Here is a 23374-nt window from a genome sequence, read left to right as displayed (position 1 = left end):
TTTTCCAGGAAATTCTAAATAAACACAGTTGTTCTATATCGCTTTTTGTAGGAACTTATTTCCTTTTTTAGATTGTGCTAACTACCAAAATTGGTCAGTGATTCATATGCGGCAAATGACTCATTCTTAAAGTTTTTTTTTTTTTTTTTTTTTACAGTTCCCCTCTCTCTGATCTGTGTTAACTCTGTCCGCTGGTGTTGTTTCGGTGATGTAAAATGTGCGAGGTTTCTTCCCAAACTCTTGAGCAGTATGCAGTGTGTGGGGAGGGGCCCTCAGGGCGAGCACACCCCTCCTTGCTGTGTCGGAGTATTTCAGAACAGAGGCCAGCATTTAGTCACTCAGCAGAGAAGCTCTACATATCACTCCGTCGATGAAATCCACCCCAACCTGTTTGGATCACAAGGACAATATTTTCACCGTTTTTCTTTCGAGGACTGCAGCTCTTTTCATCTTCTAGAAGCGGTGCGTCGTGACCTCAGGTTCCTTTTACGCACAGATCTTGGAGCCTACAATAGAAGGACAATGCCTCGGTCCTTCTTGGTAAAGAAGTATTTCGCTAAACAAAAACCAAACTACAGTGAACTAGAATGTCAGAATGGTGAGTAATAAAGCTGTTTATACTTATAATCTAAACGTCTTGTGGGAACAATAGGAAAGAAATTCACCTGTTTCAATATTGTGGAGAAACTCTGGCAACATTTCTCCAGGAGGCGACTCCCTGATCAAGTCGGGGCCCGTTAGAAGCACTTTCCCCTCTTTCTGCGGGGAGACAGAGCTCCATTCATGTTACAAGCCCTTGTGAATACGTGGGAGGAAACGGCCCTGGAACTTTCCCATGTGGCTCTTATTTTGCGCTCAGTAAATAATGTGGAAGTTTGACATCTTAGACACCAAATTAGAACAAAATAGACAGTGGACCTTCTTGTCTGCCCTTATTTGATATGAATTTCTTACTTCATTCCACATGTTCTAATTGACTTGAATGCTATTTCCTAACAATCCTGTCCTTTCCCTCCCAGATACTTTACTGGAGACCTATCCTCTTGCCGAGGTCCCATCAACAGACATCACCAACTCCACCTGCTTCACCACAGGTCTGGTGTGGGACCTGAGCGTCCTCCCTGCACTCTATCTGCCCTCCACCCATTCAGAACCCTCTGGCACCTCAGCCCCCCTGGACCTTAGCTTCCCATGCAGTCTCAGCAGCAGCGCCAGCAGCAGTGGAGAGGAGGATGAGGGTCGCACCTCAGACCCCCCCAGCCCTGAACCCGTCATCACATACGCCCCTCGCCAAAGGATGAAGTGCACCGGTGTTATGGCTCATGTCAGCCCCCCTGAAGAGGAGGAAAGAGGAGAGACTCCCGTAACAGCGACCAGGCCGGCTTTCCTATGCAAACATTGTCCCAAAGAGTACACCAGCTTGGGTGCTCTAAAGATGCACATCCGCTCGCACACCCTACCCTGCGTTTGCACCACCTGCGGGAAGGCGTTCTCCAGGCCCTGGCTGCTGCGTGGCCACATTCGCACACACACAGGTAAGGTGGAATATGGTCCGCATAGATAGCTCATTTCAAATTTTCCCTTTACATTTGATTTATGCTGTAAGCCCAAAGTATAACTAAACATTGCTTTTAGCTTAGGGCCATCTGCCAGAATAGGGGACCCCATGAGAACTTAGATTTACATAACACATGTTTACTAAATGCACTAATTGTAAACATACTAAGGAAAACCATCACAACATGAAAGTTACATGAACAATCATATTGTAAAGCTATTTTCAGCTGGTTGTATCTGAGCTGAAGTCCCACTTCCTACAGATCGTAACTGTTAGTTAATCAATGAGAAATACCTTTTTTTCCCGTGGTTTTATGTGAACAACTTCCCCAAATTATTGGCTTAGCTTGAAATGGACACTTAAAATTCTACTCAGGGCCTCAGACTGCCCTACATTCATGGAAGTGGAAATCAGATGTAGTTGTTGTGTGTCAGCAGGTTGTCCCCTCTTCATTTTGAAATGACAATCTACCTAACATTTGATCAGCAGACATTATCACACAGGGAAGCCCTCTGTGGACTCATTGATCACTCATTGTTTTTAATGTCTCAGCAACAATGAGCTGTCATCTAATTATCTTATCACGGCTGCAGGGGGAGGTACCTGAATGGGGACAGAAGAGGGACAAAAGGTTTAAAGAATGCCTGAAGGCTAGCTGCTATCAATGAGTACTTAGTACCTGCAGCAACTTGTTAGCATGTTAATCTCATTTGGTTCTGATTGAATCATGCTAATTCAGTCAGACTCTGACCCCAGCAGCCAGCCATGTGATCCTCATTATCTTTACAATGTGTCTGTGTTTATACATGTGTTTGTGTGTGAGGTGTTAATAGAAAGCTCCCGTCAAAATAATCCAGTCTCTGAGTATAACTATTGTTGTCACATTCAAGGGCGCTGGATTGATGTCAAATGAGTGACACTGAGTGCATATCTCACATTTAGGCAAAAACCTTTAAATGCAATTTATTTCCATTTGCTACCAATGTTCCTCAAGGCTGTGTTCTCAGCTTCTCCTCGTTCAATATGTAACTGCTTCCTCTTTGCTTCTATATTTTACATCTTCCATAAAATCAGCATCTGTTTTTATTGTGATGCATGTGATACACTTTAAATAGCACACTTCCTCCCTCTCTGGTTGTTTGAGATTAATTTCACCTCAAACATCCTAAAATTGATCAAAAACTGAGATTCTGCTCATTGGTGGTCAACGATTCCACATTTTTCCCTTCCCCAAAGGTAAAAGTTTAAACGTCTTTCTGCATAGTTTTCTGTCTTACAACTCTGTTTAGTGGTCTCCATGTCTAGCTTCTATATAAATGTCAGAGCTTGTCATCAACTAGTCATATTACTCATGCTGTTCACTAACCTCACCGGCTTCCCTGTACATATTACATTTACTTTGAAATATTGCGACGCACCCTTGAATTCATCCATAACCCTGCTACCCCTTACACGCCTGAATTCATGTGCATCAACAGACCCTCCCTCACTCTCAGGCCCTCCTCCCCCACTCACCTTCATTGTCCAAAGTGTCGGAAAACTGTTGTTCTTTAGAATTCTCAGACATCAGATTTCCATAACACCAACTCCTTCAGCATATTCAAATCACAATTAAACATCAGTTTAAGTTTAATTTTATTGTTTTATATTGTGTTTTAAATCCAGTTTGTCTCTGCCACTCTCTGTCTAGGTGAGCGTCCATTCTCGTGCCCCCACTGCAACCGAGCTTTTGCGGACCGTTCCAATCTGAGGGCCCACCTGCAGACCCACGCTGAGGTAAAGAAGTATCAATGCGGCGTCTGCTCTCGCACCTTCAGCCGCATGTCGCTGCTGCAGAAACACAGCTCCTCAGGGTGCTGCTCCACATTGGGTTAAGGCACCATGAGTGCATGGAAGGGAACTACCAGGAGCTCGGACCCATGGAAAACTATTGTGAAGCCCTGTTAGATTGTTTAAGATGCCACAAAGATCATGAAATTGCCTGATTTAAGAGACCTGGAGGGAATCAGACCTCACTGCGGATCTGGCTTTACAAGCGTTTTTGCTTCTCTGTTCCATTGTAAAACAGTTGGGAAGCAGTTTTTTTGTACTTTCTTCTATTGTTGACTGAGTTTTTGAGGCTGGACCATCTGAACTGAAAAAAAACTCACTTGAGTGATCAGCAGACATTGTCATTATTGCTATTTGTGCCCATTCCAAGCAACACATAACATGAACTCGTTGGGGTAAAAGGTGTCTCCTCCCAGATCTTCGTCCTGGTGCCGGTCAGCTCAAGATCATGGCCTAGATGCAGCTGCTCAGAGGTAGGGGTGCGTGGGTGGGATAAATCCCTTGGCGCGTCTCAAAGCTCACACACTCACGCACATACAAAAGCGAATGCACACACAGCTGTCCCTGGTACTGTGGTGCAGATAGATGAGGTCCTAACAGGTGCTGCAGCCATGACCTTTGCTAGCTGATAGTAGGTGACTTCCAATGCTGTTGGTTTGCTTAAGGAAAAAGAGGAAGTATGTCATCACAGAAGAATGGCACCAGTTTAACATTTTTTTTTTTTCACTGATGTGGATCATTGTAAGCCTCTGTTTTGACTAAAACAAGAACCTCTGCCCTAATCTGATGGGTTTTAGAGATAGGAAAAGCCATTCTGCTGTTTCCCAAAGAAGATTCAGTGTGCAGCTCTGCTGCAATATGTGTAAAAATGAAAGCCATGAACTTAAGGTTACTACAGTGTTAATGATACCAGCCAGAGCCATGTGACTAAAATGAATGTGCCTTGAAATTTGTATTATTCATACAACCAAAGTGTGCCTTTTTTACCTCACTTAGCTGATGTGGCTTTGAAACCTGATTTCAGTATTAGCAGAAAATTAGCTAAGTTTGGAACTCTAGGTTGGGACCAAAGATGTTAACAGTTTACACCATGGAAACATGGTTGCCTGATGTGATGAAAGGCATGTAAATGGACCATACAGAGAAGAATTTCTAATGTTCCTAAATATTTTACGGCTGTTTTTTAGTGCAATGTGCAAATGATGTGTTATTTTTTTTCTACTATGCCTGTGTGTTCACCTTTAATTCCTGTATGTCGTAAATGATGCCTTTTCATTCAATAAAGTAATTTATGTTTATTAAAACTAGTGTTGTTTAATTTTTTTGACACAAGGGGACGGCCACAAGAGTCTGATCTCTGTTTTGGCTTTAAAGAAGTCAGTACAGTTCATAAATGTCTGTTTGATCACCAACTGGGAGACAAATTAGCAGTGGGGAGTAAACTGGCTGTTGCAGATGCAGGTGAGCAACATGCTGTGATTGGTAGGAACAACTGAATGCACCTGCTTCCAGTTTCCACCTGCCATCTACTTCTCTATATGGCTCTGTAAATATTACAGGATATGCAAATATGAGCATTTTAGGTGCAAGTCTTCCTGAACAGACCCTAAAGTGGAGTTTTAGTAAGCTGTATTGTATCAGTGATAGATGTGTGTTTATTTTTTCATTCTTTGTGAAAGCACAGAATATATATTCCTAGACAGTGAGTCAAACTCTGGCCCTGTAGGTTCCCATGGCTCCTCTACTTTGAGTCAGTAAGTCAAGCTACTAGTCACTGTTCCTGTCAGTCGCCATGCGTGGGCTGAGGCCGAGTCTCAGCCAGAGTGGAGTGAGGTAAACTATTCCACAGCATCGTTCCTGGTTTCCTTCTGAGTCAGGGAAATGTGCTAACAGCTAGCACGAAGGATGGCCTCAGCAGTCTTTCTGACCCCCTCATAGAAAACTGCTTCAAATTGGATTGCTTAGACCACGATCAGGCCTGTGAGTGTCAGGATATGACAACTTGGGTAAAAATACTGGGTTTTTACTGCTGCGTGGTGGTTTCTCAAACATTTAAAATACAAATATCTGACGGGGGCCTATTGTTTTTTACTTAACATAGAATAACAAGAAACACTCCTGTTGGTGCACAAAATAATGTCAATCTCAAGAATCTGAAGTCATTTAAATATTCGGATTTCCTGAAACTGAGTCCATATCTATACTACATTAAAGTTAAAATCAGAGTTTAAAAATGTAGTAGCTTCAAAAACAACTCTTCATTCCATCAGTATTACATGGTCTTCCTTGGAATCGTGATTGTGTCCCACTTAACTAACTTATTAATGACTTTCCTGACAGTGGCAGACATAAAGCGGAATTTCTGCAGGACAGCCTTAATGTGCTGCTGTATTTTCTGTGGTGCTCCGACACATCCCAAAAATGCACGTAACTTTATTATATGTTGCTAAAGATATATCTGACATAATGCATACAGCCCCAGTCTTCAATACATATCTGCTGACCTCTCATTTAGAGCAATATATGAAAGTCATTGTCTAACATTAGCATGTTTTCTCTCAGTTTTGATATGACTCATTGATTACTTTTGTAATGATTTGGTGTTTTAAGGCATGTTCTGTTTTTACCTAGAAATCAGGTTTTTCAAGAACTCCTCCTGAATCTGAGTTGTGACTGGGCAGGTTGGAGCTCACCTTACAACCCCCAGTTCAGTATCCATTATGGCTGCACTCATATAAAATAAAGTATATATAATCAGTATAAACTATAAACTAAGCATTTCTGATGGTTTGTGTCTCATTAAACTAGTGTCACACATAGTGCTGTAAATCTAGTTGTAAAAAGGTCATTTAGTTTTTGAATGCATAGAATCTAGGGAAATACAGCTATATTGGATAAATCAGAATATGTGTTTTGATGTACCTTGTTTGCCAGAGTAAAAGTACCGTTTGAAAACAACAACCTTTAAGCAGGTTTCAACATATTTATAATAAGTCCACATTTCTGTATTAAAAATGTTTTTTATTGGTCTGACGTAATATTCTAATCTAAGAGATTAAATGTCGTGTTTTCTTTTCCCCTTGTAAACTGAGTTAGTGAAATAAATTAAGCTTTCGAAAATATTCAAATTTATTAAATATGACTGTAAATTGCTATCGACTTGTACTGCTAATAGTAGTTAGTACCCAACCAAATAGTGAATCCAGCTGTTTTCCAACTTGCAGCCTGATTGCTTTGAACCCAACTGTGACACCATTCTCGGGCTCTGACAGCTCGTTCACAGCATTAGCTCAAGCAAATCACCCGACACAGACAGACAGGAAGCTGCAGCAGCAAATATAGTCTTTCTTTCACTCTGTATGACACCATACAAGGTGGAAGACATGTAGATTGATAGGAAAAATGGTGATTTGTTAGATCAACTAAATAATGTACGTTGCCTATAATGCTGTTTTGTTTGTTGTACAAACCAAAAAGGTTGCAATTGTTTAAAATTGCCCATGCAAAACATGGCTGCATGGCTTGCTGAGGGTGCTGCTGACATAAAGTCAAAATAAGTAGACAAATAAAATTTACAGGGAGGTGAGTTTTGTGAGGGGCTTCAGTTATTTGGGGACTTTCATTGGGATCTCATTAAAAGGACTTTAAAGTGTAGAAACACAATGGTGCAAAATTTCTGTAATTTTTAAACTGTAACTGTTCAAACTTTGGTTTACATTGAAACCATTTACTGGTCCATGATTCTAAAAGACTTGTGCATAAACACAAAGCAAGCCCGACAGGAAGGTAAATATCAGAGCAATTGATTGGGTTTTTCCTTTTGTTTTTAATTAATTTACCCAAGATGCTTTTGGGGAACAGCTAATAAAAGCTCAGCTGCTGCCCAGAACTATACTGATGATGTAAGCTGTGATGTCCTGGGGTAAGGGTGTCAGCTCTGTTAGCAAAAAAGCAGCACTAAAGTTTAATCAACAGCTTTCCTGTTGAGTGACTTCCAGTTTCAATTATTCTGTTGGTTTTTCTTTGAGTCAAGATCAGGTGTGATCAGGATATGTTTCAATTTCCTCTACCTTTCTGATCTGTTTATTGTTCACTAAAACTCAACTAAACTAGCTAATTTCAGAGGCGAAATAGCATGTGATACTGCAAAAAGTTGTACTTACTCTGACTTTTTACACAGAAATGAAAACACAACACGCTCCCTTTTTTGTCCCCTGGGGAAAGCACAGGGCCTGGATCTGAAATCTGAGAGCATTTTCCTGCTGTGTGCTTTACAGTGCCAGAGCACTCACTGTAATTTACCAAAAGTGGCTGCTATTTATGCCATAAAGCATGTGTTTAACATTCCTGAACCCCACTGTGTTTGTGTATTCCTCGCTCGCTCGCTCGCTCTCCCACTCACTCTCTGGTTGTCTCTGTGGCTGCATTTCTATTTGTGTGTGTCTGTGTGTGTTTTTTAAGTGGAAATGGTCCCTACAGAGCAGCAGCTCTTTCTCCCTTCACAGGAGGATCATCTCTCCCCCTGTGAGACAGAGCCGACAGGAAGTTGGAGTTTACACTGGCCTACTTTACCCCCACAAAAAAAAAACGCATCTCTGCATTGAAAAGCTGCAGAGATCAAGAGCTCATTCTGTTGCTGCACTTTGCCATGATGAGTGCCATGTTCCTCCCACGTCTTCAGTCATCTCACCCGTAACTGCTCCTCCAGCTGAGCTTTTAGGGTGGAGCCGGGTGGCCAGAAACTAAGAAGTGGCCTTCAGGGCAGCAGCAGTCAGGGCTCATGATCTGTGAGACAGGAAGGAGCTGTCAAGATCTCATAAACAGGAGTCATCTGCACTCATGATATTTGAGGCCCTAATAAGAATGCTCCCAGGAAGGGCCTTCACTTCAGCTGTATGCTGGGATTTGGTCTGATTCTTACTACAGCTAAGAATGAACCGTAGCACTGAAGCTGCATGTGGCCATCCTCTGAGGATCAGTGTTCTTTTACCTAAAATGTTAAGCACAACTGCTGGTAAGCTAACCACCTCCAGTGGGATAAGGCTAAACAAATGATGTCACTTATGAACTGTAATAACTGCAGAACATTTACCATTTTGCATTTGCAATTGGGAATTGATATAAAAATAATAATACATTGTTTTCAGAGGTTTTTACAAATAAAAATCTAAAAAGCTTGAAGAACTACTTTATAGAATCACTTTGTGCTGCAGTTATAGCTGCAAGTCTTTTGGGCTGAATCTCTACCAACTGCACATCTAGAGAAGGAGAAATTTTATCCATTGTGTTTTTTTATTTTTTTGCAAAATAGCTTCAAGCTCAGTCAGACTGAATGGAGAGCATCTGGGAACATCAGCTTTCAAAACTCTCCCCAGATTCTCAACTGGATTTAGGTCTGTCCTTTGGGCTGTTTTGGGACATGGATATGCTTCCATCTGTACCATTCCAGCTTTCCCACGATGAATAAATATGACCCCACAGCATAATGATGCCACCACCATGTTTCCCCTTGGAGATGGTGTGTTCAGGGTGATGCCCAGTGATAGATTTCCTCCACATATACCATTTTGGATGCATGGCATAAAGTTCAGTGCTGGTCTTGTCCATGCCACCGTCTTCTACATGTTTGCTGTGTTCTATACAGGGCTTGTAACAAACTGCTAACAGTTCTCTTCTTTTAGCAGTTTGTTACAAGTTTGTTACATCTGTCTCTCTCTTTAAGCCATGGGTTTCATCTAGCCATTGGAGTGCACAACTAATAGTTGTCCTGTTGACAGATTTTCTCACCTGACCCTTGGATGTCTACAGCTTCTCCAGAGTTACCATTAATGCAGTCTTTGGCCAGTCTGTCCATTTAGTTGGAGATTTGCAGTTGTGGCATACTCTTTCAATTTTCAGAGGATCGGTTGTTCAAAAGCTTACGATATTTTTATAGCCTCATCACGTCTCCACAGGCTTTCTCTGGGCTGCCATGGTCTTGGTGGTGCTGTTAGTTCACTAATGTTCTCTAACAGACCTGTGATGTCTTCACAGAACAAATGTGTCTATAGTGAGATTACATTACACACAAGTTGGCTCTCCTCACTAATTAAGTGAAGGCTTTTCAGGCACGCTGTTCAGATTATTTGTAAAACCTCTGTAAAATATTAATTATTTTCCAGCTATTTTTGCCCTACTTTGTGATGGTTTATCTCATAAAATCCCAATGAAATATTGATGTTTGTGTTTGTAACGTTACGATATATGAGACAGTTTAGGGTTACGAATGCGTCTGCAAGGCATTGTAAAATTTGACTTCAGTAAGTGTAATCTGTGTCAGCTGTCTGAGGGATCGGAAACAAAGTCATACCTGTAATCTGTTTTTTAGAGTAGATTTGCAGCTCAGTTTTAACAGATACACTCCCAAAACTCTTCTTGTCTCATACATTACTCCTTTGGCCTCCTCCAAGAAGATTAGCACCTCATAGTTTCTTTTACCTTCTCTAATGTTTTGGGTTAATATATTATTTGCCATGTCCAAATGTGATGCGATGAGATGGTTTGTTTCCAAGAAAAGTTTCTTGACCGTCACTGTCTCACTCTTCACTCCAAAGCAAACTTCAGAATGCAGAGCTAATTCCTCTCTGCTGAACTGAGACAGCCATTGCATCTGGTAAACAAGACCAGCAGCGGTAACACCACAAGTATGCTAAATGATGGATTCGATCAGGCTGTGCAGTTGCCCCTCGGCCGGATTGGAGAAGTGGTTGGGGGTTAGGGGATGGGGGTGAGGAAGCATATTAAAAAGTAATGAATCACACACTCAGTCACAGGGTCGCCGGCTATGAATGTGCTCTCTGTTGGTTTTCCTGGAGCCTGGAGTTTACTAACTGATGACGCAGGCTGGGCTTGATCAGAGACATGTGTTGCTCTGGACTCAATGCCAGTGAGAAGAGGAAAGAGAGGAGGTGGGGGGACATGGGTGATGCCTGAGCTCTTTGCTTCTCCTGTGTGTCCTTCTGGGCATTTGATCAACCTGAGGCTGATGGGATTGGACAGGAGATGAGGAGGAGAATAAACCTGAATTGCATTCTGGGACAGGAAACAAGAGATTCTTAGATAAAATCCTGATGTTGCTTTTTTTTACATTTAGTGCTTTCAAACGCTTGTGTGGCATCTCAGCCAGAGGTTTGTCATTATCTGTAAGGATAAAAGCAAAAAGCATTTCAATTATATTTAGCCATGTAAAACTACAACATGTTTACAAACTTGCTGACTTCTGAGGCCAATTGGTTATGTTGGATTTTATTTAGGGCTATCACAATAATGGGGGCTAATTGCAAATGTAAACCACACTTTTACTGACTTTTATATCATATATCATTTTCCTTTTAGTTAAGAATTAAATATAATTTAGCCTTGGTCCTTTGCTTAAAATCACAATAAATACATTGAAGTCTGTGGCGTGTAATGACAAATGTGGAAAGGTTTAGGAGGCATAAATACTTAGCAAGACAGTGTTTGTTCATGAATCTTTTTGAACTTTTAAACGGTCATTCTGATATGAGCCATTTTTGTCCTTTTCCTCCTATTGGTTCCAACATTTACTGATAGAGCTGACATTTCTGCACAGTATTTTCAATTTGCATAGAGAACAGATGATGCATTATGTCACATATATCTCCATAGTCATGTTGATTTCATATTATATCCATTATAATGAGCATACTTGGCATTGTAAACCAATTGGTTTACAATGCCAAGTATGCTGTTTCCCTGTAAAACCTACCAGCTGTGAAGCAGCTGAACATATCATTTTTCTATTTGTTTAAGCTTCTTAAATGATTAGTGTAGGATTCCTTGATCTGAGGACATGGAATACATTAGGATCACTTTTTGCGAGGTAAGAGCTTGTACCATTTCCCTGAACTCTGTGTGGCCTTGTAGAGTTACAGTTTTCTAAATAAAATAAGTTGCTTCACCATAAAAAAGCATACCAATGACCCAAACAACGTGCTACAGAAAACACAAACACTTTTGATCAATGTTATTGACTTAAAAAATGGAAAATGCTTTGTGGTGCAGAAAGCCAACACTGCACATCATCCTCCCTGTGAAACATGGTGGTGGTAGCCTCATGCTGTGGGAATAAATCTCTTTGGCAGGGATATAAAAGCTGGTCAGATTTGATGGGAGGTTGAATGAAATCTAATACAGGAGAAACCTGTTAGTGGTTGCAAAAGACTTGAGACTGCAGCAGCGGTTTACCTTCCAGCAGGACAATGAACCCAAGCATACAGCCAGAGATATTGTGAAATGGTTAGCAGCAACAAACACATGAGTTAGAATGGCCCACTCAAAGTCCAGAGCGATCCAACTGTGAGTCTATAGCAAGAATTTAAAGCTGTTGTTTACAGATGCTAACCATCAAGTCTGACTGGAGCCTCAGCTATTTTGCAAAGAAGAAAGGTGAAAAGACATACCCCTAACAACTTGCAGCTGTAAGTGCAACATTCGACTCAGAAAGGTAAAGGCACAATCTTCAGGTTTTTGTTTGTGAAAAAGATTTGAAAAACATTTATCCTTTTCCTCCCACCTTCCTGTAATTTATTACTTCATGTTGGTCCGTCACAGAAAATTCCAATATAACATTGTTGAAATGTGACAACAGGTGCTTAACTGTAATTTTCTCAACTGGGATCTGTCTGTGGTTTGATCATTTCTCTAAACATTAAACTCAGCATACTTTCTACAAAACAAACACAACATTAATTTTATAAATGTGATATTCACTACCAATCTCATTGCTCTCAGACAGCCTCTGACTGCTTGAAATTGTTCTATTGTTAGCCATACCTTTCACCATTTCTTGTTGAAATCATAATGATTAAACATTACACCTGTCTGTCTACTGGCTCTCTTTAATCACAATCAGTTAGGTTGCCCAGTCAGAGCAGACTGACCTTCAGGAGGAGGGTCTTGAGAAGACCCGAGCCAGTGTGTAGAATTTAAACAAAAGATGGAAATGAAGCGTTGCAGTAATATATAAAATACAAATGAATCTATTATTTTATTTTTAAACTGTGTAAGTCTGCACTAGTTGATGATCTGAAATGAAACTCTGAAACTACAAACAAGTAAAACAGGTGCTTTTTAAAGGTCTTCTGGAGCTGCACCTGCCAGTAGAGCAGATTTCACTTGCTTTTTACACCTTAGCATACTTTCCCAGACAAGGTGCAAGCTGTCGTTGAGCTGTCGCCTCAGGTCATCATAACAGTATTATGAAAGAGGTGAAACATATTTGTGCGCACCTGTCCCAACGTGTCACTGTGTAACCATATGTAAACAGTGACAGCCAGCATGCTGGGAAACAACGTTTGCTCCCTTTTTTCCAAGGTTTTGATTCGCTGAACCTTCGAAAGCCCTGTGTGAAATGTAGCTGCGTTTGTTTGGGCAAGCTGGATCAAGCAGCAGCTGACTGTGCTGTACAAAAGCATATAACATCAACAGCAAAGGCATTGGTAACTGAGTCATGAAACTGTCTGTAGGCATGTCATTTCCCATGAACAACCCAACAGGTTCACACCACAATGAGTCTGGAGCAGGAACAGGTGTTTGGTTTTTCATTGCTGTGGATTCAGATGCTGAGGATGTCCCCATTTGGTCCAACAGAGAACAAAGAAAGTTTAAATTTGAGGCAGTGCCTCTGAGGAAACACTTGTGGCCTCGAAGCCCTTCTCAACAAAGTCAACACCAACAACTGGCTGAAATACAATTCCACCACCATACAGACAAATACACAGCGGCGCTAAAAAGTGCACACACCCCTGTTTAAAATGCCTGCTTTAGAAGGTGTAAAAAAAGGAAGACCATGAAAAATTATTTCCAACCTTTTCTGGCACATAATGTAACATTTATTCTGCACAAATAAAAAACATGCAACAACCTGGTTGCATAAATGTGGCCACCTTGAAATTAATACTTTGTTTTCTTTCACTGATTGATTTGAACATCAAGTGGTTTTTTTTTTTATCAGAGTCAGTCAGCATCCAGCATCTTGGCTTGGCATTATTGTATTTGCCCCCTCTAAATCAAACAGATCCAACAGACATCTCTTGACCAGGTGCTCCAGCAGATTCTCTGTCGGATTTTGTTCTGAACTCAGCTGGATGACTCAAAAATGTTGAGTTTTTTTCTCAGGGGAAGTTATACTTATGTGTATTTGGGTGTCTCCTTGGACTCAGTGATACTGAAAAACAAAATCTGTCTTCGTCTTCTGCCTTATTGTAGCCCCCTGAAGATTTTGGGTCAAACCTGACTAAGATTTGGAACCATTAATAAATTCATTCACATGTACAAGGTTTTGTCAGGTTTCATCCAAGCTGGGATGTTTCCTTTGGAGGGAAAGATTTCTGTCTGGGAACCAAGATTATTGATACAAGGTACAAGGTTCTGTCCTGTACTTTCAATTATAATAGAGAAATGTAGATAGATAGATAGATAGATAGATAGATAGATAGATAGATAGATAGATAGATAGATAGATAGATAGATAGATAGATAGATAGATAGATAGATAGATAGATAGATAGATAGATAGATAGATAGATAGATAGATAGATAGATAGATAGATAGATAGATAGATAGATAGATAGATAGATAGATAGATAGATAGATAGATAGATAGATAGATAGATAGATAGATAGATAGATAGATAGATAGATAGATAGATAGATAGATAGATAGATAGATAGATAGATAGATAGATAGATAGATAGATAGATAGATAGAGAGATAGATAGAGAGAGAGATAGATAGATAGATAGATAAAAGATGCGCACTCATGCAGCTGGTATATTGCTGTTTTTTTTTTTTTATGATTCCATGTCCTTCTTGAACTCTACAGGATCTGTGAAACATTAAATGTGGAAACAGTTTTTAAAATTATTTATCAAAGTTTGATTGTTCGACATCACAGAACCCTGACATTTTAGCAGGTCTGTGTGTACTTTTCAGAGCCACTGTAGCTCACTGAGAAGACATGTTCCCTGTGGGAGGCCTGAGAAGCAGCTGTTTATGATGGAAAACACCCATCCCTCCCATCGACACCCCACAGACACATCTCGTCATCGTGACACACGAAGAGCTCCTGATCCCCAAAGGCCCAGAGCCTCCAGAGCCGTATCAGAGTGATCCAGCTTTCAAACAGCTCCTCCAGTTCATTCTGCACAGTCGGTTCCCAAACAATAGACATACACAGGCCAAGCAAGCACAGCACACACACAATCAAAAATATGTGCATGCACTGACACACATGCACACAGTCTTGCACATGTTGAAGCCATTATCCTGATGCTTGTTAAGTCATTACTCTGTAGCTTGTTATTTTCTCAAGCTAGAGAAAGCAATCTATCCACAGAGGAGTGCTGAGAGATTTGCCACCCGGCTGAGCCCTGGGATATGGGAAGTTACCCTGAAATCTGAGGAATGCGGTGAGGACTGAAACACAAGAACTACAGAAAATGATCTTCGAGAGCAGTGCAACCTCTTTTTCAGAATCTCTGTGTGGAGACATCCACAGGGAGGGAGTATTGCCGACATTACCGATGACGGCGTAGAAAAGTTGCTGTCCACCAATAGGATGAGGAGGAACTGACATAGTCTTAGAGCTTTCACATATTCACGGTGGATCCTAGACATCTGGTTTCCATTTCCCTTCTTACCCAACACAGTGAATGCTGGCAGCGGGGTTTTTTCACTAAGATTGTCTCTTTGACTTCCTGTGCAATCTGTTTAGCATAAATATGTGCACCACAAGGTGGTGGGATGGAAATGATGCTGAGTTATTAAAGAGAGCTGCACTGTGAGGGTTTATTTTTAGCTCCCTACCCCCAAGTGCTTATGCCACCCTCAGGGTTTATTAGTGGGAACACCCCTAGAGCAGACATTTTCACAGCATCCTCACCAAAAAAAACCTGCCAACTAGCATGCTCTCACCACACCGCTAATGAGTGACACATGGCCCTGAGCTCCGCTGCTCACACTTCCAGATCAAAGCCCTGGAAGAGAAGTTCTAAAACCAGGGCCCCCATGTGCCACATCCATTTCCTCTTTAACACCAATGCGACATGTCTGGGTGCCGCCAAATGGAGACGCACCTGTACCTGTTGCATTTAACACGAACAGCAGCATGACTATCGTTTATTCACAGGGCTGAGGTCATTTGATGTAGATTATAGCTGGATATGCTCTATAAAAAAGAATTTTAAAGGGTATTAAATATTAGCTATTAAAACTTTTTAAATTTGATCATGTATATTTGTATGTTAATGTGATGTTCAATAATAGCTAACAATAAAGTAATCTTTTAATTTTACCGACATGCTTCTTCTGAGTAATTAATGTTTTAGAGTGACCCAGCCAGAGACCTGACTTGAATTTGATCTATATCACCTATATCAGAGACTCTGTAGAGGGAGCTAAAGATTAGGGTGATGGCAAGGAAGCCTTCCAGACTCAAAGACCTGGAGCCCATTACCAAAGATAAATCCTTAAAATACCATTGAAAACTTGCAATAAGCTAGCCAGCAATAACATGAATGGTTTGATTGCTATAATGCCAACAAAGTTTCATGCACTGATTGTCTTGAATGGTATAAATAATTTTTAACATGCCATTTTTAATAAAGTGTCAATTAAAAGCATTTTTTTTCTAAACCAGTGCCCCTTTTAAATTATTTGATTCTGTTTTGAGAGATGCCTGTTTAATTTTCTATCGGAAACAGACTTCTCAATTGAATCAAAGTAATTTTAAATCTAAATCTGCCAGGAGCAAGAATAATTCTGGGTTTAACTGTACAAGTAATGATGGAGGCCTTTCTGTCGAGACTTTGTAGACTCTCTCTTTGTGTGAGCTTTTCCAGGTACTCCAGTTGTTTTCCCAATGTTATCATCAACATTGATTTTGGAGGGTATTAAATATTAGTCAATAACATTATTTAATCTTTGATCAAGCACATTAAAATATAAAGCTAAACTGGTTCTCTAGTGTGAGCTAAAGCCTTTAACACGACCCACTGACATTAACATTATCATACAACTATCATAATCCTGCATGTATCCTAATGCTTGAGTTTTGAGTTTCATGCTTCTTCATTCCATTTTGTTATATTCTCTTAGTGCTGCCATTTTTGTTTATCGCTTTGCTTACTTATTTCCTCATTTAATTTTGTGTTTTGTTACATTTAGATGTTTCTGTTAGATGTTTTCCTGTTTTTTCTCTCTGCTCAGATCACATTCATTACTTGTCTCTCCCTCAGCTACTCTGCCTTCATTGGTCTCAGCTGTTCTTTATTTCCACCTGCTTGCCATGGTTTCTCTGTATTTAAGCTGTCTGGTTGTTTTTACTGAATTCTTCCGATACACTCCTAGTGTCCCTATACCCCCTTTGGACAACCTTTGGGCCATCATCTTGCCCAGCTCGCCATTTGTGCTCTTCAGGCCAGGTTGTAAGTCTTTTGTTATTTATGAAATATTGTTTCACTTCACCCTTCTGCCTCTTTGTTTACCTGCACTTGGGTCCTACTGCACACAAACATTGTTTCACCATCGTAGCATCCTATAGAAGAGGTTCAGTAAGGTCTCATCAGGTTATTAAAAAGTTAAAAATGGCCCCCTGTTAAAAATTATTAGGCTTATGGACTGTTTGGGGAAATTAATAGGATATAAATTAATCAATATAGGATGTTGTGTCTAATGTTTAAGTCAATATAAAGCAATGGTTAGAACTTGAAGTTACTGAAGTTATTTAACTTGAGTAAAAATAGCTAAACATTTATTTAAATTTAACTAAAATAACTGAGCTAAATTTACCTGTTAATTTTGCACAGTTTGTAAATATTGGTCGATCCAAATAAAATGTTTGCAACACCAGTTTTATTAGTTAAATTCTAACAGTTTGTTTTATTGGTGTGATAAGAACGAAAAGGAAGTAATTCAGACATGCTGCAGTTTAAAGAGATCTGCAGACTTCTCTGAATAAAAGAAAAGGAAACATTGGCCAGTGGATGCACAGATTAAAACAGGAAATTAGAGACTGATTGCAAAAGTCTAGATCACCGCTGAACTTACACCCCTCAAATCTAGTCTGCTTTTCGTAAACTCAAGCGCTTAACTTTACTCCAGCTGTAATATTGTCCAAGCACTTTCTATAGAGCTGAAGGCCATTAACAGCTGAGTGGGTAGACAAGGAAGGGAGGAGGGGGGTCTAACCAGGGCAAAGGCAGGAAATCCCAATGCAGCATGAACTATTTTCCTCCATAGTTCCACCAGAAAAGCTCTTTGCACCACCCCCCACACCCACCTCTATTGGGCCCCTGTTTCTGACAAGATCCACTGCTGTTCTAATATGAGGAAACCGCACCACTACCACCAGCACCAGCGCCGCTTTGGCAAAAAAGAAATCCAAACCTCAGTCATACACACATCTGCAAGTTCACTACTGAGCCATTACTCAGCAGAACTGGGGGTAGAAGAATGAGGATCAAAAGCTTGGGGTTCCCCTCCAACTCAGTCCAAAGTCCCACTGTGGTTAGGCCGTAGACAGAGAGGCACCTTACTTTACACAGAGCCCCTCAATTCCAAAAACACTCAGCAATACACACGAAGAAGCACGATAATGCAGTTAGACTGCTTCAAATGCAAATTAAACACGGCACACATTCGTCAAACATTCCTCGGCAATAACTTTCCACCTCCTCACAGTATCACTTGATCATCATGGATGCACATGCTCTTCATGTGACTCCAGTGAAGAGATAGCTCTACTGAGGCATATTGCTGCAAAACTCAATTCAGACTACGGCTCTCGTTTCAGAGAAACTCACATTCCAGATCACTAAGAGGAACAGTTAGCCGAAAAAGAGAAATTCAGGTCAGTCCCACTGGTGGAAAACCAAGAAAAGAGCAAGAATCAGCATCTGAGTCTGTGTCAGAGGACAATAAGCAACTGAAAATGTGAACATTTGGGACAGTATCAGAGCACAGGCCTGGATTGTGATTGACTTGGATTTATTTTATACACCACTGAGACCCCTTGCAAAGACTGGGGCCTCCAAAAAAAAACCACAGCCAAGCTCTTTTTCTCCCCAAGTCTAACTCAAGGCTGTAGCGGAGACAAGTGTGAGTATGTGGTGGGTGGGAGGAAAGGCACCTTGCAACAGCTGGTCTGAATTATCCGTGGGGTCTGGGCGGGTGGAGGGGAGGGGAGGCGTGGAGACTCCTGGCGCCAGGATCGGGCCAGCAGGTCAGAAAGGATGACGAGCACCAAAATACAAACAGGCAGCCATGGGCTAGCAAAACGGGGGTGTTCCTGGTTCACAAAGCTCCCAGCTACAGGATGGGCTGTCCATGGAGAGAGGGGGTGTATGTGTGTGAGAGAGGGACGCTCCTACTTCCACTTCCTATGAGATAGCCTCTTCCTGTCATTGAGAAAACACACAGAAACATCATATCAATAAATGTGTGGTGAAATGTCCTCAATTCCATGTACCAGGAGAACAAGCAGGTGCAAAAGGTTCACATTTACTCTACAGTAAAGTTCCAGTATACATTTGTGAGCTTTTTAAAGTGTTAGCTTGTTTTCCTGTTTTGAAATACCAGGGGCCAGCTGCATGCAAGGTGATGTACACTCATAAGGTTCCTTTTGTGTTTCTTCTTGGACCCAACTGACCATATGTGAAGGAGAACGTTGCACTTTGGAGCATGGCTCCCCCTGCTGGTAAAGGAAGAACTCAATCTGTTGGACAAGAGTTAAAATAACTATCTTCTCTAAAAGGGGAAAAAATGTGGTTGATCAGAAAATACACCAGTAATGTGAAACTGATCAAACAAACCGACTTAACCAACTAATGTAAGGATTTGTAACTTTTCTGAGAAAAAATAATGAAAGGGTGACAACTAAAAGAAATTTAAGCAAATTAGTCAAACTCAAACCAAATCCTAAAATATACTAACTCAGCTAAATTACCTTAATTCTAATTAATGTTCGAGATAATTTTATTCAAATTACCGAATATAACTTTTCAAATAATTGACTTGGGCTCTAACTATTCTGTTTTGCATTGGCTTAAGTAGAGGGACAAAACCTCTGCACAATTAACAGCTCATAAACTCCAGGACAATTATGGTTAAAGCTAGATATTTACATATGTGTATAAAAAGTCTCATAACCTCCTGTTTTTCTACGTTCTCTGAGTAGTAATATTGACGTTAACATTAGCGTCAAATTAAACCTCTCTTGATTTAGGTTGGTTAGGGTTACCTATATTTTTTCTGTTTGTTAAGTGTCAAATTTAGAAGTTAACCTAGATTCCATCATTTGGCAGAATTGGTGTGATTGGGTCGGGCATGTAGGGTGTCCTTCCACAAGCTTCTCACAACAGTTTGCTTGAATCTTGGCCCATTCCTCCTGACAGAATTGGTGTAACTGAGTCATGTTTGCAAGCTGTCTTGCTCACACACACCTTTTCAGTTCTGTTCATAAATCCTTTTTTTTTTCTATTGGACTGAGGTCAGGGCTTTGTGATGGGAACTCCACAACAATGACCGTGTGTCCTTTATCCACTAATTTGGAGGTATGATTTGGCTCATTGTCCATTTTGTTGGCCCACTTTGCCTGAGCGTTAACTTCCAGATTGATGTCCAGAGATGTTGCTTCAACATAATGTTCTTTCCTCATGATGCCATCTATTTTGTGAGGTGTACCAGTTCCCCCCGCACCAAACACCCACACAAAAGGATGCTATCAGTCCATACAGTTGGAATGATGTTCTCAGGCTTTCAAGCTTCCTTTTTCTTTCTTCCCAAAATTTAAATTTCAGTTTCAGCAGACCACAGGACATGTCTCCAAAAACCTCCAGCCTGTGTCTGTACCAGACCCATTACACTTTGGATAATGACCCTCACATACCAGCTACAGGCAGCATCTTCGCAAGATCTTTTGTTTTCGTTCTTATCCAAACCTAAATCCAACAGAGAATTGGCGGAATTGATTTTAAAATGATGTCCACATATCTTCTCATCTAATCTGACTGTGCTTGAGCTATTCTGCAAATAACAAGATTGTTGTCTTTAGATGTGCAAAGGTGGTAGAAAAATATATGCCAAAACACTTGCCGCTAAAGTAAGTCTTGACTAATAAAAGACATTGAAGTAACAGAATTAAAAAAACAAAATTAATAATTAACCACATGTACATTTGTAAGCGCTCCTATGTGTGCTTGTATAGCAACTGTTTGTATACAGTCTTAATGTTTCTGTCATGATGTTGGAAGAGGGTCATGAGTGCTACTCTTTGGTGACAGACCTGTGATACATGCAGTAGAGGGCAGCATTGCCCAGACTAACGGATTTTACCGAAGGGCCCGACTGTTTTCACATTTTCAGGTCTGTTTAACTGACAGACAGGAGACCTGATGACCTTTTACCCTCCCTCTGTGGGAAAACCTACAGTTTGTCTCAGCAACTTCAACTTCTCTCTCACCTCTGCTCTGCTACCAGTTACAGATAAGAAGGCCCCTGCTGAGCCAGTGCTCTGATGTTTACACTACTCTGGGACTGCAAGTTAGAGAGATGACAGCAGACCTCTATCAGACTGTCATATTGTAAGCTAAATTCAGTGTGAGAGAAGTAGAGGATGGAGACGTATAGATGGTGCCAGCTGTCCAAGTGCCCGGCCGGCTGCCAGCAAGTAGCACTTTTCCGGATGCCAAGCTGATCCTACTGTTGCGTCTTCGTGAGTGAAGCAGGAACTCAGAGCTTTCCCTCAAGACTGCCTTCACCTGCTCCCACTCCGACTTCTTACTGCTCAACATGCTGGGGGCCCCACATACCATGGAAAAGCTGTTAAATGTTGGCAGGGTCTCTTGGAGGGCTGCGGAGGAAGCTTTATGTGAGACTGAGTGTGGAACTGAAAATGTAGAGCCACTCAGCCCATCGTAGTTCTTATTGGTGCTGGAATGTGTGAAGCTAAAATGGACCTTCTGATATACACTTAGGGACTATTGGAAACTTGCATAATAGATGAGAGCCCATCAGTGGAAGCCAGAGAAGTAAACCTTGCTTCTCATTTGGATGAAACTATTAGTTTCCTGTTTGTAAATGATAGTTGTTTGAGTGAATTTTATTTTTACAGAAAATATTTATTATCTAATAGAGAATAATTTCATTTTGGAGAATAATGTACAAAAAGGGTTTACCCCCTTACAGATTTCTTGTGATTTAGCTTTTTTGTCACACTTAAATGTGTTAGATTGTCCAATAAAGGTTAATTTTTAAGATAACCAGAATGAATACAAAATGCAACTTTTAGATGATGATTTTATTTATGAAGGGGTAACAGCTACCAACATCATCCTGGCCCTGAAAAAGCAATTGCCACCTTAACCTAATTACTGGTAGGGCCATCATGGCGGAAACAACTGCCATCAAGTGTTTATAATAAAGTCTTTTACATTGTTGTGGAAGATTTTTAGCCTACTCTTTTTTGCAGAGTTGTTTTAATTCAGAAATGATATTTAATGTCTGACATGCTTCTGAGGTATTATAAGGTTTAGAGGAAATAAATTAAAGCATATAGCAACAGAATGTGCACGTATGTGTGTCTACAGCTTTTTTATGTTTAAAGAAATAGAATAAAAGAAAGGCAGTTTGTGATTGTCCAGATATGCTTATTTTGTTTCACAGCAGAGTAGCTGACTACTTCAGCTGTAAGGTGTTCACTGTGTTCATCAGAAGGACAGCCTGCAGCCTGGGGAAAGAAACTGTCTCTGTGGTAGCTGCTTTTTGCAAATAGTGTTCTGTAGCGCCGACTTGAAAAGTCTAAAAAGTTTGTGTCCAGGATGCGTGGGGTCTGCAGAGATAATAGCTGCCCTTTTTGTGGCCTGGAATATCAGCTATATTGTAGGGTTTTCAAGCATGAATAGCACTGCCTAAGGTCATGCCACAGCATCTCAATCAGCTTTAGGTCTGGACTTTGACCCAGCCACCCCAAAACCTTCAGTTTGTTTTTTGTCTTGCTATTTTTTCAGACCCTTGTCCTGCTGAAGAAACCCAAATAATATCAAATGTTGTTTCTAATGTGTTGTTGAATTTCTTTGGTTCGGGGCTTAATGTGGTGCTTTTTGAGATCTTTTAGGCTACCTCATGTTGTCAGACACATTCTATTTAGGTGATCTGTAGCCTCTTCAGGTCAAAGCAGTAATTAAGCCTGGGAGTGGCAAGTAAGAATCAAGCAAGCTTTTTAAAAAAACACTGGCGAATCACACTTAATTCATTATTTATAAAAGGGGAGGGATTACTTTTTCCACAGAAAGGCAGGTGTGTTTGCATAGCTCTTTGCCCGAATAAATAAAATCATCATTTGAAATCTGTGTGTTGTGAATACCCAGTTTGTCTTTAAAAATACAATTTGTTTTGATGATTTGAATATTTGAGATTGGCACCGAGTGGGGCAACTAAAAGATCCCTTCTCCCTATTTCAGTGTCCAAATTGACTGTCAAGCGCCTGCAATACTAAATTTAATTATGATGATTTTGAAAACTCCTCTCAAACCAGAAAATAAAAGTGTTAATTAGACCTCTTGTAAGTGTATAAAGTTGGTTGTTTATTTGTGACGAGCAAAAGGAAAAACTGTATCCTGTCCTCGGCGCCTTGAGTGCCTTGTTGCTGAAAAGCACTATATAAATAAACTTGACTCATCAAGAGTTAAAAATCAATAAAAAAAAAAATCCATGCAGACAAATCAGTTTATTATAATTTAAATATATTATTGTGACAAACCTACCAAATAATAGAAAAAACATCCAAAAACAATTAGTGAAGGATGCCACAGTTATTGTCACCTCCATGTGTGAGTGCCCTTTAAAGTTTGTAGGAGTCTAAATGCAGATTTCTGCTCTCTTCAAATGTCTTCAGCGAGTTTTGTTTCAGAACTCATTTCTAGCT

General features: G+C 40.4%; 1 protein-coding gene and 1 long non-coding RNA gene across 2 annotated transcripts; both read left to right on the top strand.

Moving 5' to 3' along the window:
• The first annotated feature begins 252 nt into the window (after nt 1-252).
• On the top strand, nt 253-4692 carry snai1a (snail family zinc finger 1a). The gene is made up of 3 exons (XM_047346353.1): nt 253-598; nt 1020-1535; nt 3249-4692. Exons 1-3 carry the CDS (start codon nt 523-525, stop codon nt 3431-3433), a joined length of 777 nt encoding a protein of 258 aa, XP_047202309.1. The 5' UTR covers nt 253-522; the 3' UTR covers nt 3434-4692.
• Nucleotides 4693-16751: 12059 nt separating this feature from the next.
• Nucleotides 16752-23005, top strand: LOC124857151. Its single transcript, XR_007035521.1, has 2 exons — nt 16752-16874; nt 20929-23005. It is a non-coding gene; the product is annotated as an uncharacterized LOC124857151 (long non-coding RNA).
• Nucleotides 23006-23374: the final 369 nt, after the last annotated feature.

This window comes from Girardinichthys multiradiatus, chromosome 20, assembly GCF_021462225.1.
Source record: "Girardinichthys multiradiatus isolate DD_20200921_A chromosome 20, DD_fGirMul_XY1, whole genome shotgun sequence".
Lineage (NCBI taxonomy): Eukaryota > Metazoa > Chordata > Actinopteri > Cyprinodontiformes > Goodeidae > Girardinichthys > Girardinichthys multiradiatus.
Note: the sequence above shows the minus strand (reverse complement) of the source record. Positions and strands in the feature narration are given on the sequence as shown.